Source organism: Antechinus flavipes, chromosome 5 (genome assembly GCF_016432865.1).
Source record: "Antechinus flavipes isolate AdamAnt ecotype Samford, QLD, Australia chromosome 5, AdamAnt_v2, whole genome shotgun sequence".
Classification (NCBI taxonomy): domain Eukaryota; kingdom Metazoa; phylum Chordata; class Mammalia; order Dasyuromorphia; family Dasyuridae; genus Antechinus; species Antechinus flavipes.
In genome coordinates, this window is record NC_067402.1 from 178,735,639 (window position 1) to 178,756,650 (window position 21,012).

At 31.5% G+C, this 21,012-nt stretch overlaps 1 protein-coding gene across 1 annotated transcript in view; it reads right to left on the reverse strand.

The window, feature by feature from the left end:
• The window catches only part of LOC127537971 (solute carrier organic anion transporter family member 1B3-like), a 76,435-nt gene that overhangs the window by 25,586 nt on the left and 29,837 nt on the right, over positions 1 to 21,012 (reverse strand). The window contains exons 5-8 of the mRNA XM_051961390.1: positions 11,098 to 11,210; positions 10,079 to 10,225; positions 8,240 to 8,338; positions 1,208 to 1,453 (exon numbers count right to left, since the gene is read on the reverse strand). Of these exons, the coding sequence (XP_051817350.1) occupies positions 1,208 to 1,453; positions 8,240 to 8,338; positions 10,079 to 10,225; positions 11,098 to 11,210 (605 nt within the window). The remainder of the gene's footprint in view (positions 1 to 1,207; positions 1,454 to 8,239; positions 8,339 to 10,078; positions 10,226 to 11,097; positions 11,211 to 21,012) is intronic.

A 21,012-nucleotide genomic window follows, 5' to 3' on the forward strand; every position in this document is an offset into this window, starting at 1 on the left:
ATTTACTGTGATAAGGGAAATGGATTGCAATTAATTAAAAGGGAGTAAAGGAATATATTATATGAATGGGGAAGAGCTATATTTATATATATTATATATATATGTATATATATATATAGTGTAGATTTATCAAGGCAGTGTGGGAAGTATCTGTCAGGAAAAGAATAATATTTTGGCTATTACTTAAACTTTTTGGTGAGAAATAATTTGAGGTAAAGTTAGAGATAAAGTGGTATCAGCTTTGGAGGATCTTGAATATCAGCTAAAAATATTTAGATTTTATTCAGCTAGTAGTAGATAATTGTATATGATACAGTAAGAATTAATAAATATATATTCAGATGTTGACTCACTATATTGCTGTTAAATTTTAACAATATTGCAATTAGGAATGATGTTAAAATTATCCATAGATTTGATGTTAGAGGCTAGATTTAAATCCAGTTCTATTACATATCATTAATATGACTTTGGACAAGTAACTTTAGTTCTCAGATCCTAAATTTCCTAATCTGTAAAATTTATGGGATAAGAATACTAAAGTCTCTTTCTACTCTAAATCCTATGATGCATTAAATAGATAATATGCATAATACATATTAAAACAAATTCCATGGCTTTCACAAATTTCTATGAAAAAAGATATATTTCTGAACAGAGAGGACATAGGGCAAACCTCTTGTTAGTATGGAAGGCAATCTACAGACTCTGAGATAATGCTTCTTTGTTTTTTTTTTTTCCCCCAGTAACCTTCAGTTCAATCTTCATTATTTCTAGTCCTCAATTTGTTATGAATATTGCATGTCTGGAGAAACTATTTCAACCCTTTGGAACTCAGTTTCAAAGTATTACAATGAAAAGACATGATCTTTATATAATTTTCAGTTTTGTGATTTCATTTTCTGACATCTATCTAAGGATTATACACTTTCTAACATCTAAGGATTGCACACTTAATATGATGGACTTTTTTAAACCTGACATTAATGATTGAATTTTTACTGTCCATTATGCATGCACACTAAATTTAATAAGACTACAATGGAAGCCGCTGTAGTTAGATGAAATGAGTTTGAACAGCATTATTGGAATTCAATTCCATTTCACAAAAATTACTGATTTTTATATTAGTTGTAATTTGGAATTATTTTTTAAAATCCTTAATTTGCATAGATAAGTAAGTTAGACCCATCTGTTAATTATTCACCTGATAATTCTGGAAGATCCTTTGTTTGCTCAGGATTTTTAAAATTCAGTTTTTGGCTACTTCTGTCATTTGTATTGGATGTATCTAAAGATGCTGGAACTTGCATTTCCATTTTTGATTTTTTCTGGAACTGAGGAATGAAAAAGAATGGCACTCCAGAAAGAATAGTAAGAATACCTGCTATGATAAAACCAAGCCACCAAGCACCAACCCACCGGGAATCAGTTGGTTTTATTGAAATAGTGCCTATAATAAAAAAAAACATATTAAAAATATAATTAGAAATAAATTTCACAATGCAAACATGTGATTGCAAAAATTGCTAACATTTTCTTTCATTGAAATTAAAATCAGCGTATTTATCTTTAGACAATGAGAAAATGCATTCATACTAGAAAAATAATATATAAGCAATAGATTAATGAGGGATACAACAAAGCACTGAGAAAATATTAATAGTTTATTATTTTTTTGCCATATTTTAACATATCAAAACCATGTTGTAAAAGAATGCATCATTCTATATCTGATATTTAATTCAATAAAACATAGTACAACAAAAACTTATGCTTGCCATATGCAAGGAACTGTATTATAATAATAAATTATCAAATTTGAATATCTGAAGGTAAAATAAGAACCAGACTCTATCTTTAAGAGTTTGAATTTCAAGCTTGTTGGAAGTTAAACTATTAATCCCTAAAAATTGTTGGAAGTCAGAAAGAAGACATAGGAAGAGAAATCCTAGTTAAAATCAATTGCAGACAATATAAATGACTTGAGAGTCTACTTGCTAAGAAAACTGGGAACTACACAAATACAATTGAATTTTTTTTTCCTGAGGCAATTGGGGTTGTCACTTGCCCAGAGTCACACAACTAGGAAGTGTTAAATGTTTGAGGCCAATTTGAAACCAGGTCCTCCTGACTTCAGGGCTGGTGCTTTATCCACTGCACCACCTAGATGCCCCCAATACCACCTAACTGCTCCCCAATACCACCTAGGTGCCTCTGAAAAATGTTTTTTTTTTAACAAAAATAAACTTAGATCTAAGCAATCAGAAAAAAATATCAACTGCCCATAAATAGGATGAGCTATAATAAAAATGAAAATTCTATCTTAATTAATTTACTTATTTAGTGCCATACCAAACTAATCACAAATATTTTATAAGTGAGAGAAAACATTTTTTTAAAAAAATTCATCTGGGAGAAGAAAAGGTCAAGAATAGCAAGGAAATTTTTTTTTCAAATGTGAAGGAAAGTGGCCTCACCATAATAAATATTACATTATAAAGTGGTAATTATCAAAACAATCAGGTACTGGATAATAAATAGAATAAAAGATCAGTGGAATAGATTTGACACACAAGGCATTGTAATAGATGTCAATGCTGGCTTAATTAGTGATCGATAAATCCAAAGATTCAAGTATTTTAGACAAGCACTCACTATTGTACAAAAATGCTGGGACAATTGGGAAAAAAATTACATCATAATCTAGACAAACATCTCACACTGTATTCCAAGATAAGGTAAAAATGGATATGTGATTTAAACATGAAAGGTAAAATTCTAGGCAAAGTAGAGGAAAGCAAAATAATTTACTATCATATGTATGGATAAGGGAAGAATTTAGGACCAAACAGAAGATAGGAAGTATAATAAAATGTAAAATAAATAAACTTGATTATGTTAAATTAAAATGTTTTACATAAACAAAATTAGTGCAACCTAGAATATAAGGAAAGCAGTAAACTGAAAAAAAATACAGCCAATATCTCTGATAAAGACCTTATATTTCAAATATCTAGAAGTCAAAATTTTAATAATACCAATCATTCCCCATTTGATAAATGGTAAAAGGATATAAATAGGTAGTTTTCAGATGAAGAAATGCAAGGCATATTGTCAAATATAAATTACTCTAAATCGATATTAATTTCAGAAATGCAAATTAAAGTAAAGCAACTCTTAGATATCATTCTGAGTCTATAATATTCATTGGGTAAAATCGAAAAGCAAAATAATAAGTACTGGAGAAAATGTGTGAAAATTGGAAGAATAAAGCACTATTTTGTTTTTTGCTGAGGCAATTAGGGTTAAGTGACTTGCCCAGGGTCACACAGCTAGAAAGTGTTAAGTGTCTGACCCAGATTTGAACTCAGGTCTTCCTGATTTCAGGGCTGGTCCTCTATCCACTGTGTTAACTAGGTATGCTGAGAATTAAGCACTGTTACTGGAACTGTGAATTAATCTAGCCATTCTGGAAAGCAATTTGAAGCTATGCCTATGGATTATATTATAAATGGGCTATACTTTGATCCATAAATATCAATATGAGTTCTGTATCTCACAGAGAAAAAAAAAGAATTGTAAAAGAACCTGTCTGTACCAGGATATATTATAGTAGCTATTTTTGTCATGGCAGAAAATTGAAAATTGAGGAGACATCCTCAATTATTGTTCAATTAGACAATAATTGAAGAAGTTGTGGTTTGTGATTACAATGGAATACTATTGTATTATAAGAAAACACAAGCAGGATGATTTTAGGAAAAACCTAGAAAGATTCACATAAACTCCGAGGAGCACAGCCAAGATGGCAGAGAGGAGACAAGACTTTTTTCTGAACTCTCCTTATGTCCTTCAAACTAACAGAAAATCCAACCTCTGAATTGGTTTTGGGGGTGAAAGAACCCATGGTTATTGAGAGTGAAACAAAATTCCAGCAGAAGATAATATCGAAGATCTCCAGTAAAGATCTGTTTCAATTAGGCATGGAAGGAGGCAGGCCAAGTGCAGGTGGGCTGAGTCCTGGTAGATCAAGCACAGGTGGACTGAGCACAGGCATTTAGGGAAGGCAGCACACAGTTCCAGAGTGGTGTGAGCTCCACAACTCAATTAAAAATTCAATTGGCGAAATATAAAAAGAGCTAAAAAAAAGGTAACTGAAGAAAATAATTCACTACAAATTAGAAGTGAACAAATAGAAATGATTGACTGAATGAGGCATAATCAGTCAAATAAAACAAAAAAAAAAGAAGAAAATGTAAAATACCTTATTTGAAAAACAAGTGAACTAAAAAAATAGACCAAAGAGAAACAATCTAAGGATTATAGGACTTCTTGAAAACCACGATGATAAAAAGAGGTTAGACATCATCTTCAGGAAGTCTTCAAGAAAAATTACTCTGATATCCTAGAACCAGAAGGTAAAATAGCCATTGAAAGAATTTATCAATCACCTCCTAAAAGAGACCACAAAATGAAAGCTTCAAGGAATGTCATAGCTAAATTTCAAAATGATCATATCAAGGAAAAATGTTTCAAGCATCCAGAAAAAAATTCAAATATCAAGGAGACAAAATCAGGATTATCCAGGATCCAGCAGCTTCCACCTTAAAGGATGAAAGAGCCTGAAATCTGATATTCCAAAAGGCAAAGAAACTTGGATTGCACCTAAAAATCAATTATTCAGCTAAATTGAACAATATCTTTCAGAGAGGAAGATGGACATTCAATATACAGGTGAATTTCATTTTTTTTCTGCTGAAAAGACCAGAGCTGAACAAAAAAATATTTGATCTCCATATACAGAACTCAAGAGAAGCATAAAAAGGTAAACAGGAAAAAATTCTACATATGCTAGTTATAATATCATTAGCATACAATAATATCCCTCTAAATGGGCTTTTTTGGTATGCATTCTATATGACTGCATGCAGTTTCACCAAAGCTTTAGGACTTTCTCACATTAGTAAACTCCTCCTGTAATTTCAAAAGGTAAATATCTTGTGATATGTAATCAATACCATTTACTCTATACAATTCCTTGTCTTTCTTTGCAGGGCTGCTGACTCCTTCAGGGAGCTTTGCCCACCTGCTGAATGTGTAAATCTCATTAAAATACCTTTGCTTGGGTTGGAGACAGTCTAAGCCTGAATTCTTTCAGAGGCAATACCAGGACCTATACCTGATCACAACAAAATAGGAATTTGTTGCCTAATGTTACCTAATGTAGCTCTGTTGCTAGAATACACAAAAGCTCAGAGATTGATTTGCCTAAATTGATATCTAGAATGGTAGATTATACCAAGTATTGTAGAGTCCACATGTTTTAATGCATAATTAAATGATCTTTTCTTATTCTACCATGGCAGAAATTGAAGAAAATTTCTAAAGAGTAATTGTCATCATTAAATATTTGCTATAATTTCACTACCTGCCTTTGAGGACTTATTTAATCAGTTCTTTGGACTATTACTTTGGTGATTATTAATTGACTCTGAAAGGCAAAATTGACACTGAACCTATATAATATTTGAAGACTGCCTCACAATATCAGGCAGTCAGATTTAGTCATGCTCTAGTTATTCATGGTGTCTCAGGACTCTTACTATCTATGTCAACTGTGGAAGATTCTACCAAGATAAAAAAAAATAAAAGGTTTTAAAGAAAAAGTTCATTGAAGATCTTCCTGTTTTCCACAGATCCACAAGATCAATGAGGCCAGGATCAATGTCTTAGTTCAACTGTTTTATTTTTGTTTTAAACATTCATTTAAAAAAAATTAAGTTCTAAAGTCTCTCCCTCCTGCCCTTTTCACATCTATTGAGAAGGCAAGCAATGTATCAATTATACTTCTGAAGTTAGACAAAATACATTTACATCTTAGTCATGTTGCAAAAAAAGAAAGAAACATAAAGAAAATGAAAAAATAATATGCTTTAATCTATATTGAGCTCATCAACACTCTGGAAGTACATATTTTTTTGTCTTGGGACTTTTGAAATTGTTTTGGATCATTGACCTTGTTTTCATTGTCTTAATTAGAATATAATGACATTCACAGGTAATGATACAATATTTCTATTACTGTGCTTGTTTTCTGGTTTTTCTTATTTCATATAGATCTTTCCAAGTTTTTCCGAAACCATTCTATTCACCATGTCTTATCCACAACAATCATATACCACAACTTGTTTAGCCCTTCTCCAATTAATAAGCCTTTCCAAAATTTCCAATTTTTGACACTATAAAAAGAGCTGCTATAGATATTTTTGTTAAAATAGGTTCTTTCCCCTTTATCTTGATCTTTTTTGGGATACAGACCTAGAAATGATATTGATGGGTTAAAAGTGATTCACAGACATATCATCCAATATAATAGTTCCAAATTGTTCTCCAGAATTGTTGAATTAGTATATAACTCCACTTACAGTGAATTAGTGTTTTGATTTTTCCACATCCTTTCCAACATTTGTCATTTTACTTTTCTGGTCTGTCACCAATCTGATAGGTATGAGTTGTCATCTCAGAGTTGTTTTAATTTGCATTTCTCTAATCAGTAGTAATGTAAAGAACTAATGATAGTTTTAGTTTCTTCTAAAAAGTTCCTGTTCATATCCTTTAACCATTTGTCAACTGGGGAATGGCTATTATTTTTTATAATTTTGACTCAGTTTCCTATGTATTTGAGAAATGAGGTCTTTATTAGAGAAATCAGTTCTAAAATTTCATCCCACCTCAATTTTCAGTTTTCCTTTTAATTTCGGCAGCATTACTTTTGTTTGTCTAAAAGCATTTTAATTTCATGTAACCAGAATTTCCTATTTTACTTCTTATGATCTTATCTATTTAGTTATAGACTCTTCCCTTATCCATAGATCTAATGTATCCATTAGGATTAATATTTTCGCAATTTACTTATGATATCACTCTTTGTGTCTTAATAATAAAACCATTTTGACCTTATCTTAGTATACTATATGAGATATTGGTCTATGCTTAGTTTCTGCAAAACTACTTTTCAGTTTTCCCAGGAATTTTTTGTTAAATGGTGAATTTTTACCCATGAAGCATGAATTTGAGGGTTTATCAAATACTAGATTAATATAGTTATTTGTTACTATGTGTATGTTTTAGATAGATATGATTTATCCTTTTAAGAAAGATTCTATTGTTTCCTATGCTTTGTAGTGCTTTATTAAAGATGAATTGGCTTTCATCAAAGGCTTTTTCCTTATATCTGTTGATAGAATCATATATTTTATTGTTGTTCCTACTGATTTGATCAATACATTTTGCTGTTTTCATAATATATAATTAACTCTGCATTGCTGATATTAATGCTCCTCACAGTGAATTGCCATAATCTCCTTGCTAGTATTTTATTTAAAACTTCAAGAACAATTTTTCCAATGTTGTTTTACAGAGACACTCTTGTGAAACTGCTTTTCAAGAAAAGCCCATTGTGAAAGAGGGCTTTTGTGGAAAGGACTCTGGGAGTTAATTCTGAGTGTGACATTTGATAAAATATGATTTCTTTATGGTTTAAATGAGATTCTATTCAAAATGAAGTTGTTTCATAAAGAACACCAGAGAAAGCAGGTATCCAAATAAGCTATAGCTACATTGATTTGAATATGACTCCTATGATTTTCCTTGAATAACTTCTAGAGAAAACTCTCCACAGAAATTTAAAAACATGAAACACAGGTGTACCTGTCAATCAGCACCAGACATTACTCAATGAGTAATTACAAGAAAATTTAGATGGAAAAAAAAACCTACAAAACAATTTTATTTACTCAATTTAGTCAATGTCCTTCAATTTCATGACAGATAATTATTATATGATTACTTAAATGAAATATTTTGTCTATATTGTCAAATACTAAGTTAATATCTATCATATTAGATTCTTCAAAAAACTATTTATATAAATCTCTGTTGAATTTGGGTTAGGAGAAGTTATCAAAACTAGTTATTTGGTAACATATGGAAATGCCAAATGATTATTTGAATGTATTATTTTCACTTGAATTTGTTAAACGTATATATACAGAATCTAAAATTTATTTAAGTTAGCATTATTCATGCTTTTTATATTTGCAAAGTGGGAAAATATCTTTTCATCTTATTTTTCAATATCTCTATATTATAAGTTTTAATCAGAAATGAATTGTTTCAAAACATGATAAACAGGGAATAAAGTTCTTCAAAAATTACTTTGATTCTTTGTACTTACTTAGGTCTACATATCCAATGTCCACATATATTCTTGAACAAAGTGCTCCTAGGAGAAAGCCACTTATTGACCCAGTCAAACTCAATGATTGCAAAAGACCTGGAATATAAAATAATTCAATCAGTAAAAAGAAACAATATTTTATTGGTTTCAATAGTATATATATACATGTATGTAACATGGCAATTTGTTGAAGAAATAGCTTTCTTTAAAATAATTATTTTTTCACCAAAATATATTGATGAAACTACAAAATACGGGAAATGGAAATGGATTATAGAAAAATGGAAATATATTAATGGAATATTATTATAAAGGTAAGTCAAGAAAAAAAGATTTTTAAAAATGATTATTGTTACATATTCTAATAATGCTATGTCCTTCTAGTGGTGGAAAATTAATTGACATTGGTTACTCTATGGCTAATGATGTGAACATTGGAAGATAATAAGACAACATAAGGGGTGTCAAATAAGCATTTCATTCATGCCATCAAAAGAATCACTTTAAGATCTTGGGTCGCATACATAATAAGGGGTCCATGTGCCAATTTACAAGATGCCTGCATCTCTGACAGAAAAAATTAAAGGACTCACTAGGAGATAACTATTAGAAGTTTGGGCAGTAAGTTTAAAGCCACTGATATTGTGAGGCTTAAATAAGATGATTTTACAAATCATAAGAAGTTATATAAATGCACTTAGTCATCACATCATCATCATCATTATTATTTTTATCCTTGTTGTCATTGTCATTTATCATTCCTGTTGTTTATATAGATATAGTCACCAGGCTTCCAGTCTGGAGATGCCATCATTCCTTAAACCTTCTATTTACTCCTGCTTAGCTGAAACAATGTTTATAAAGTACTATGCTGGTAAATATTTAACAATTACATCTCAATGGGAAAATATATGCATGTGCACATTAAAATTTAAGGTGTATTTGTTAGATTTTTAAGACTAGACAACCAACAAAATAATATCTCAGGCTCCAATTCAATCAACTATCCAAAGAAACTTAGAGCTCACCTGCCTATAGTTAAAAGGATTTAAAAATTCATCTTCTACAATTTTGGGGTTCTCATACCCAAAGTCAGATGCCTAGCAGGTTTATCAAACTGATTTTCCATTTCTTAAAAACCTAGAATTGTGCTTAAAATCTGAGCGATATAAATTAAGCTCTCTGACCCTAGTTAATATCAATAAAATTAAACGGAAATGAAAAAGAACAACCTTATTTCTCTAATTATACACAAAGGACCTGAATGGATAATTATACTTCCTATAATTTCCATCTTTGCTAATTTAACTATTGCTTGGTTTACTTTGCTTGGTAATAAAGTCCCTTAAACATCAATAATAACCTAGGAATCAGGTGACAGGATAGGTGATAAGGGTATGTTTTCCAAAACTTAACTGAAGTTACTAAAAACAAAACTAAGATAACAGATTAGAGGCAGCAACCTAGCCAAAATCTTGAAACATTCCCTTCTAAACAACTTTAAAATTACAAGTCAAAATTTTTGGAGCTGCAGAGTCAAGGAAGATGAGATTTTTCTTGCTTTTTGTGGTATGGTTAATGTTGAAATGTTTTGTATGCTTTCATATGTATAAGTAATATATATTACTGTTCTTCTCCATGAGTGGGGGACAGGTGGGTGGTAGAGAGATAATATGGACCTCAAAGATTTTTAAACTAAATAAATGATGAATTAAAAAATTGAGATGAGCTAATCACAAAAATGACTTCTGATGAGACAAATGTATTTTTTATTTTTAGAAAAAAGGGATGGGGTGAAAGGATAAAGCAGGTCCAAAGATCACAAAAGTACATTACCTACATAAAAAGGAGAATGTCCTTCTTTAGCAAAGTTATCAACATATGTGATTCCCAAGGGTAAGACTGGGCTTTCTCCAATCCCACGTAGGATGTTGCCCATCATTATATATATCCACATGGTTGAACCAGATTCATTTTTGCAACCTTTAAACACAAGAAGTTAGGTTATTTTTTTCCTTTTATTTTGGTTCTATCATGTCTTTTTTATTTTTATTATTATAGCTTTTTATTTACAAGACATATGCATGTGTAATTTTTCAGCATTGACAAATGCAAAGTTTTTTGTTCCAATTTTCCCCCTCCTTGCCCCCTCCCCCTTCCCCAGATGGCAGGTTGACCAATACATGTTAAATATGTTAAAGTATAAGTTAAATATAATATATGTATATGTCCACACAGTTATTTTGCTGTACAAAAGATTTAGACTTTGAAATAGTGTACAATTAACCTGTGAAGAAAATCCAAAAATAAAGGGGGGCAAAAATAGAGGGATTGGGAATTCTATGTAGTGGTTCATAGTCATCTCCCAGAGTTCTTTTGCTGGGTATAGCTAGTCAATTTATTACTGTTCTATTGGAACTGATTTGGTTCATCTCATTGTTGAAGAGGGCCATGTCCATCAGAATTGATCATCACATAATATTGTTGTTGAAGTATATAAAGATCTCCTGGTCCTGCTCATTTCACTCAGCATCAGTTCATATAAGTCTCTCCAGGCCTTTCTGAAATCATCCTGCTGGGCATTTCTTACAGAACAATAAAATTCCATAATATTCATATACCACAATTTATTCAGCCATTCTCCAATTGATGGGCATCCACTCAGTTTCCAGTTTCTGGCCACTACAAAGAAGGCTGCAACAAACATTCTTGCACATACAGGTCCCTTTCCCTTCTTTAAAATCTCTTTGGGATATAAGCCCAGTAGTAACATTGCTTCTCTTATTGAACATTTTCCTAGAGGGTTTTTTTTTTCATTAGAAAACAATGTTTAGTGCATGAACAATGATACTCACCTGATTCCAATAGTATTGATGATGTCTTATTTCTGGCTGAATGTTGATCAGTGGAGCAAGGAACTGTTGAGTTGTCAAGTGCCTTCACAATTACTGTTGGATCATATGTGTAACTAGAATAATATATTTGCAATAATAAAATTATTTATAAAATCAAGTATTCATAATTTTACATACTCTCATCTTGTAGACCAATTTTATTTTACACTTTTCTCACCCTACAGTGGACTTTATTCTACTTGTTTGTCTTTTTCAAAGTGGGTTATGATGGCCAAGAATACCTCTTAGGAATAACGATGTAATCTTTCACAAGCAGCTAAAGGTTAAAGAAATCCTTAAGTACAGTTAAAAGGGTAAAAAATTTCTCTCTGTAAAATTTGTAATTATGTTCTTCTCGTGTTCTTCTAACATAACATATGCAAAAATGAGTTCAAGGACATAGAGATCTGCAAGTTAGTATAGGAGTAGATTAGTTCCTATTTAACATCAAATTGATCAATTATTTAGTCTTTGGGAGAACAAAGCACTTTTTCCTGTGCAGAGATCATAAATAACCCAAACCTCTAAAACCCTAAAAAGAGAAGGGAAAATAGATGATGCTTTCTCCATAAGATAAGTTTCTTTACTTGTTACAGGAGCATTGGACCTAGGCCCTTTTATCTACAAAATGAGAAGGCACATGCAGAGTGAGAGATAATGTAACTGGATGTATATTTATGAGTGTTGCCCTCATTTGCTAGTCAACATAAATTGATTAATTTATGATATATTTCAAGTCCTAAAAAAGCAAAAATGAAACCGTCCTTGACTTCAGGATTTAAAATGATTTTAGGAGAAGCAACATATATTCTTGTTAGACTAGCTAGTTGGCTTAGTGGATAAAGTGCTAGTCCTGGAATCAGGAAAAGCTAAGTTCAAATTTACCCTCAGACACTCTGTGTCTCTGGTCAAGTCTTTTAAACTTTGCATATGCTTTCTCTTTAGTAAAATGGGAATATTAAAAACCTCTCCTTTTCAGGGTTGTAAGGACCATATGGAATGATGATTATAAAGCACTTAGCACATTGCCTGGCACATAATAAGAACCATATTCACCTATAAGTATTCAGTATTATACATTATTAGTATGTAATTTTCACTCTGAATATATATAAATATATATAAATAAAAAATACACACACCCCCATAAATATACATACATATAGAGTAATTGAAGAGTATAGATGTGAGGCAATATCAGCTTTAATTCTATCAATTTTTGTCAAATCCCATACATACATGCAACTTAACTTCCTCAAATCAGATCTAAGTTAAGAGTTTGAATAGCACTGAAGTAAGGTTGTACATTATCTTTTAATTTTTTAATGGGATAAAATAAGTTGCCTAGTATCACAATGATAGTTAAGTATTAAGTGTACTTAATTTGAATTCAGGTCTTCCTGACTCTAGGATGAGTATTCTATTCACAATGCCATCTAGCTGCCCCCTTCTCTTCTTATATGACTACTAGAAAGTCTGCTATCAGTAAATGCTATAGTTAAATAATCTAAGGGGGTTTTCTCTTAGGCCCTTAATGTTCTAAACCAGATTTACTCAGTCATCTTTCTTTTGATATTTTTTTATATCGGACAGAGCACAAACTTCCCCCTGTCAATTTCACTGGCATTTATTTGGGCAAAAGAGTACCTAGTTATTTAATTTCTTCACTAACTACAAATTCATATATTTTTTTTAAAAATTGACTTTGCTTCTTTTAAATCAAATTAAAGATTTATTTAATTTGTTGCTTTTAAAAAAAAATCCTTGTTTTATTTATTAATTCAATAGAATTCAATTTTTAATTTGTTGATCTAATCTTTGGTTTTCAGAATTCCTATTTTGTTGTTTAATTATGTGGTTTGATTTTAACTTTTTTTTTCCTTTTACACTTCTGGAAGTAGAGGCAAGATGACAGAGTGATAGCCAGGAAGCTGCTCAAGCTCTCCTAATTTCCCTTGAAAATCACATGAAACCAAGTCTCTGAACAGAGTCTGATAGAATGAAACCACTCTTCAGTTCAAAATAGAATGGAAAAACTTTAAGAATAGTCAGTCTCATTGGGATGAAAAGGGCATTTAGCCCAGCTCAGAAAGCTGGGAAAGTTGTCATTTCCAGTTATAGGGTCTTAATCACAGCAAATCAGCACTAAGACCCTTGGTCCTGGCTCAGTAGAGGAACAGATTAGTCGGGCAGTTTCCAGTCTCAGCTCAGAAAGCAAACTCTGGGAAGCCAGACTGTTTCCTAAAGAGAAACCCCCATGCAAACACAAGGGCCCTTGACTCAAAGCCAAGCCTCAGAGCTGCATAAAAAGCTTGGGACAGTAGCCTCTTTACCCCAGGAGCAGAGCTCAACCATAAAAGTAAAAAAAGAGGAACTATTTAAAGTAAATAAAAGAAAATGAGCAAGAAACAGAAATGCACTTTGACCATAGAAATCTACTATGGTGAAAGGAAGACCAAATTACCAACTCAGATGAGGACAAAATATCCATAGAGGACATATTAAAGAGTGATATGAGTTGGCATTAAGCCCAAAGAGGCTTCTTGGAAGTGCTCATAAAAGGCATTAAAAGTCAAATAAGAGAGTTAGAAGAAAAAAATGAGAAAAGACATCAGAGATATGAAAGAGACAGTCAACAACTTGAAAAGGAAGGTATGTGATATCAAAGAAAAAGACAAAGAGGTAGAAAAGGAAAATTATTACCACAATCAACCCATATCTATAACAAAACCAACAGAAATATGATAATCTCAATCAATGCAGAAAAAAAGCTTTTTATAAAATATAATACTCAGTCCTGTTAATAACACTAGAGAACATAGGGGAAAAGAGCTTTCCCTAAAATAAACATTATCTATCTAAAATCCACAGCAATCATTATTTGTAATCCATTACAAGAGAGCAGGAGAGAATTTGTAATGGAGAGAAGAAGGCTCCCAATAACATCAGGAGGTGAAAAAAGGATGCCCTTTATAGCTATTATTACTCAACATTGCACTAGAAATGTTGGCTTCAGCAATAAGAAAAGAAAAAGAAATGAAAGGAATTAGAAGAGGCAACAAGGAAATAAAACTATCACTCTTTGCAGATGATATGATGATATACTTAGACAATCCTAGAAAATCATCTAAAAACCTACTTGAAACAATTAATAGCTTTAGCAATGTTGTAGAATGTATTTAAAAAAACAACTTTGTTTTGGCTTTCTAGAGTTTTTTGAATATATACTTAATTTGTTGATCTCTTATATTAAGTGAATTGAGATAAATTTTCATTCTGTTGAATTAGCAGCATTCCATAAATTTTAGTATTTTATATTGTATTAATTATTTCTATTATTTGTTTCATGAACCATTATTATTTTCATAATAAATATAACATATATTCATATCTATTATCTCTTGGTCTTTTTTCCTCTTTCTATATTTTTTATTGATTACTTCATTAGTTCTCAAAGATATAAGGTCAAAATGGGTTCATGATTAAGTATAAAGAGTGATATTATAAACAAATTAGAAGAACAAAGGCTAGCTTACCTCTCAGATCTATGGAGAAGGAAGGGATTTTTGGTCAAAGAAAGCTAGAGAACATTATGAAATGCAAAAATGGACACTTTTGATTATATTAAATTAAAATGTTTTGTACAAACAAAACCAGTGTAGGCAAGATTAGAAAGGGAGCAGAAAACTGGGGGAAATTTTATATCCAAGGATTTGGATAAAGACCTCCTATCTAAAATATATATCTATATATAATTAACTGAAATATGTAAGAATACAATCTATTCCCCAATTTGATAAATAGTCAAAGGATATGAATAATTTTCAGATGAAGAAATCAAAACCATTTCTAGTCATACTTTAAAAATGTTTTAAATCCCTATTGATCAGAGAAATGCAAATTAACTGAGGTACCACTACACATCTCTTAGATTGGTTGAGATGACCGAAAAAGATAATGATAACTGTTGGAGGGGATGCGGGAAAACTGAGACACTAATACATTGTGTGTTGGTAGAGTCGGGAATGATCCAACAATTCTGAAGAGCAATTTGGAACTATGCCCAAAGGGCTATCAAACTGTGTATACCATTTAATCTAACTATTTCTTCTAGGCATGTATCCCAAAGAGATCATAACAATGGGAAAAGGACCCACATATGCAAAAATATTTGTAGTAATCCTTTTTATAATGGCAAGGAAGCAGAAACTAACTGGATGCCTATCTCTTGGGGCATGGCTGAATAAATCATAGTATATGAATATTATGGAATATTATTTTTCTATAAGAAAAAAATAGCAGGATGATTTTATAGAGGCCTGAAGAAACTTACATGAACTCATAATCAGTGAAGTGAGTAGAAACAAGGGAACATTGTACACAGCAACAAGATTATGTGATGATCAATTCTGACAGATGTGCTCTTTTCAACAATAAGACAATTCAGCCAATTCCATTAGATTTGTAATAAAGAGAGCCATCTGCATCCAGAAAGAGGACTGTTGGGACTGAATGTGGATCACAATATAATATTTTCACCCTTTTTGTTATTTTCTTTCTTTTTCTTTTCTTTCTCATTTTTCCTTTGTGATCTGTTTTTTTCTTGTGCAGCATGATAAATGTAGAAATAGAAGAACTGCACATGTGTAACATATTTTGGATTACTTGCTGTCTAGAGGAAGGACTGGGAGGAGGGAGAAAATTTTGGAACACAAGATTTTGAAATGGCAAATTTGAAAACTATCTTTGCATATATTTTGAAAATAAAAAGCTATTTAAAAAATAATATGGGGGGGGGGCGGTGCAGAGCCAAGATGGCAGAGAAGACACACGAGTCATTCTAAGCTCCCTTTATAACTTCACTACTAATTACCAAATTCATCCTCAGAAATAGTGCTTGACTGATAAAATCCACAAATATTGGGAGTACAACATATTACCAACTGAAGATAATCTGAAAGATCCCTAGAAAAGGTTTGTCCTGATCAGTGGGAGCAGGCCAGCACAGGCAGGGAGGCAGTGGATAGCTGACCAGATCAAAAGCCATTCAATATGTTCTTTACAGGAAACACATTTGAAGCAGGGAGATACATACAGAATAAAGATAAAAGGCTGGAGCAGAATCTATTATGCTTCAGGTGAAGTCAAAAAAGCAGGAGTCAAGCAAAAACAAAAATTGATGTAATTAAAAGAGATAAGGAAGGAAACTATATCTTGCTAAATGGTAGCATAAACAATGAAGCAATATCAATACTAAAACATATATGCACCCAAATGGTATAGCATCTAACTTCCTAAAGGAGAAGTTAAGAGCATTGCAAGAAGAAATAGACATCAAAACTATAATAATGGGAGATCTCCACCTTGCACTCTCAGAACTAGATAAATCAAAGCACAAAACAAATAAAAAAGAAGTTAAAGAGTTAAATAGAATATTAGAAAAGTTAGGTATGATAGATCTTGGGATAAAACTGAATGGAGACAGAAAGGTGTATACTTTCTTCTCAGCAGTTCATGGAACCTATACAAAAATTGACCATATATTAGGACATAAAGACCACAAAATTAAATGCAGAGAAGGAGAAATAATAAATGCATTCTTTTCAGATCACAATGCAATAAAAACTACATTAAACAAAAGGCTAGGGATAAATAGACCAAAAAGTAATTGGAAACTAAATGATATTATCGTAAAGAATGAATGTATGAAACAGCAAATCATATACACAATTAATAATTTCACCCAAGAGAATGACAACAATGAGACAACATACCAAAATTTGTGGGATTCAGCCAAAGCAGTAATAAAGGGAAATTTTATATCTCTAGAGGCTTACTTGAATAAAATAGAGAAGAAAATCAATGAATTGGGCTTGCAAATTAAAAAGCTAGAAAAAGACCAAATTAAAAACCCTCAATCAAATACTAAAATTGAAATTCTAAAATTAAAAGGAGAAATTGCTAAAATTGAAATAAAAAAGCTATTGAACTAATAAATAAAACTAAGAGTTGGTTTTATGAAAAAACAATAAAATAGATAAACCTTTGCTAAATCTGATTAGAAAAAGGAAAGAGCAAAATCAAATTGTTTGTCTTAAAAATGAAAAGGGAGAACTTTCCACTAATGAAGAGGAAATTAGAGCAATAATTAGGAGTTACTTTGCTCAACTTTATGTCAATAAATTTGATAACCTAAGTAAAATGGATGACTACCTTCAAAAATAAAGGCTGCCCAGATTAACAGAGGAGGAAGTAAATTGCTTAAATAGTCCCATTTTAGAAAAAGAAATAGAACAAGCTATTAATCATCTCCCTAAGAAAAATCCCCAAGACCAGATGGATTTACATGTGAATTCTACCAAACATATAAAGAACAATTAACTCCAGTGTTATATAAATGATTTTAAAAAATAGGTAATGAAGGACTCCTATCAAATTCCTTTTATGACACAGACATGATCTGATACCTAAACCAGGTAGGTTGAAAACTGAGAAAGAAAATTATAGACTAGTCTCCCTGATGAAAGACCAATCTCCCTGATGAAAGACCAATCTCCCTCATGAATAGCTAAAATCTTAAATAAAATATTAGCAAAAAGATTACAGAAAATCATCCCCAGGATAATACAGCATGACCAAGTAGGATTTATACCAGGAATGCAGAGCTGGTTCAATATTAGGAAAACTATTAGCATAATTGACTATGTCAATAACCAAATTAACAAAAACCATATGATCATCTCAATAGATGCAGAAAAAGCATTTGATAAAATCTAACATCTATTCCTATTAAAAAACACTTGAGACTTTATGAATAAATGGATTTTTCCTTAAAATAGTCAGTAGCATCTATTTAAAACCACCAGTAAGTATCATATGTAATGGGGATAAACTGGAATCATTCCAAATAAGATAAGGAATGAAACAATGTTGCCTACTATCACCATTACTATTCAATATTAGAAATGCTAGCTTCAGCAATAAGAGTTGAGAAAGAGATTAAAGGAATTAAAGTAATGAGGAAATCAAAGTATCACTCTTTGCAGATGATGTGATGGTATACTTAGAGAACCCCAGAGATTCTACTAAAAAGCTATTAGAAATAATCCATACCTTTAGCAAAGTTGCAGGATACAAAATAAACCCACAAAAGCCATCAGCATTCTTATATATCACTAACAAAATCCAATAATTAGAGTTACAAAGAGAAATTCCATTTAAAGTAACTGCCGATAATATAAAATATTTGGGAATGTATCTGCCAAGGGAAAGTCAGGAACTATATGAGAAAAACTACAAAACACTTTCCATGCAAATAAAGTCAGATCTAACCAACTGGAAAAATATTAAGTGCTCTTGGATAGTTTGAGCAAATATAATAAAAATTACAATACCACCTAAATTAATCTGTTTATTTAGTGCTATATCAATCAGACTCCCAAAAAAACTATTTTAATGACCTAGAAAAAATAACACCAAAATTCATCTGGAAGAACAAAAGGTCAAGACTTTCAAGGGAATTAATGAAAAAAAATCAAATAGAAGGTGGCCTAGTGTACCAGATTTAAAACTTTATTATAAAACAGTGGTTACCGAAACCATTTGGTATTGGCTAAGAAATAGACTAGTAGATCAGTGGAATAGGTTAGGTTCAAAGGACAAAATAGTTAATAACTTTAATAACCTTGTGTTTGATAAGCCCTAAGTCCCCAGCTTTTGGGATAAGAATTTACTGTATGACCAAAATTGCTAGGAAAATTGGAAATTAGTATGGCAGAAACTAGGCATTAACACACACTTAACACCGTACGCCAAGATAAAGTCAAAATTTGTTCATGATCTAGGCATAAAGAATGACATTATAAATAATTTAGAAGAACATAGGATAATTTACTCTCAGACCTGTGGAAGAGGAAGGATTTGTGACCAAAGAAGAACTAGAGATCATTATTGATAATAAAATAGAAAATTTTCATTATATCAAATTGAAAAGATTTTGTACAAACAAAACTAATGCAGATAAGATTAGAAGGGAAACAACAAACTGGGAAAACATTTTTACAATCAAAAGTTCTGATAAAGGCCTCATTTCCCAAATATATGGAGAATTGACTCTAATCTATAAAAAAATCAAACCATTCTCCAAATGATAAATGGTCAATGGATATGAACAGACAATTCTCAGACGAAGAAATTGAAACTATTTCTAGCCATATGAAAAGATGCTCCAAGTCATTATTAATCAGAGAAATGCAAGTTAAGACAACTCTGAGATATCACTATATACCTCTCAGATTGGCTAGGATGGCAGGAAAAGATAATGGTGAATGTTGGAGAAGATGTGGGAAAACTGGGACACTGATACATTATTGGTGGAAACGTGAATACATCCAGCCATTCTTGAGAGCGATTTGGAACTATGGTCAAAAAACTGCCCATACCTTTTTGATCCAGCAGTGTTACTACTGGGATTATATTCCAAAGAAATCTTAAGAAGGGAAATGGACCTATATGTGTAAAAAATGTTTGTGACAAACCTCTTTGTAGTGGCTAGAAACTGGAAACTGAGTGGATGCCCATCAATTGGAGAATGGCTGGATAAATTGTGGTATATTAATGTCATGGAATATGATTGTTCTGTAAGAAATGACCAACAGGATGATTTCAGAAAGGCCTTGTATGAATTGATGCTGGGTGAAAAGAGCAGGACTAGGAGATCATATATACTTCAACAACAATACTATATGATGATTAATTCTGATTAACATGGCTCTCTTCAACAATGAGAAGAACCAAATCAGTTTCATTTGTTCAATAATGAATAGACTCAACTACACCCAGTGAAAGAACTCTGGGAAATGAGTGTGAACCACTACATAGCATTTCCACTCCCTCTATTTTTGTCTGCTTGCATTTTTTATTTCTTTCACAGGTTAATTGTACATTATTTCAAAGTCCAACTCTTCTTGTGCAGCAAAATAATTGTATGGGATATGTATACATATATTGGATTTAACATATACTTTAACATATTTAATATGTATTAGTCTACCTGCCATCTGAGAGAGGGGTTGGGGAGAAGAGGGAAAAAATTGGAACAAAAGGTTTTGCAATTGTCAATGCTGAAAAATTACCCAAGCATATATCTTGTAAATAAAAAGCTATAATAAAAAAGACAAAAAATATGTATCCTCAGCTTCAAAAGTAGCTCTCAGAGAGACTATAGATATTGTTTCTGTAACAAGGAATTTGTTATTGTTCATCCTTTATTTTTAAAGAGAACAAATAATATCACAGTGATGTTTTGACTTGAGGTAAAAGTACATAAAGTCATTAGATTCACTCTTCCAAAGTCATCGAAGTCACACTTTTGGATGAAAGTTAAGATAGCTTGTGATGGCCTGGGTTCCAGTAGATAATTTTAATGTCTTTAATATCTGAACAAGATCTAAGAACTCCACTGTTGCTGCTTTGGATGGTTACATGGCTTTGGAACAAATTGTTCTCATCTGCCCACTCTGCTGGAGATTAGACTCTTGTGAAATTGCAATTTATTTCTCCTTTGTGAAAAGTATGTAAAGCAAGTGGCATATCAACTTTAATTCATGAATATTGATTTTCTTGCTAAAATAAAAGAATATTTTAGCATGTAGGGAAGGGCTAACAGAACTTTCTGAGAAACTGATTAATTTAGTTGTTAAGAAATTGGTTCTGGAACATCTTGAGAGAGTTGAATAGTGGGACTTCATATTTGGAATTGATGTTTAGAAGTACATTTGGTATGATTATTCTTACCTTTCATATGTTACAAATGCTTATTCATATTTTTTTCCCTTGCTGTATTTTAAAAATATGCTTTAGGGGGCTGAGCCAAGA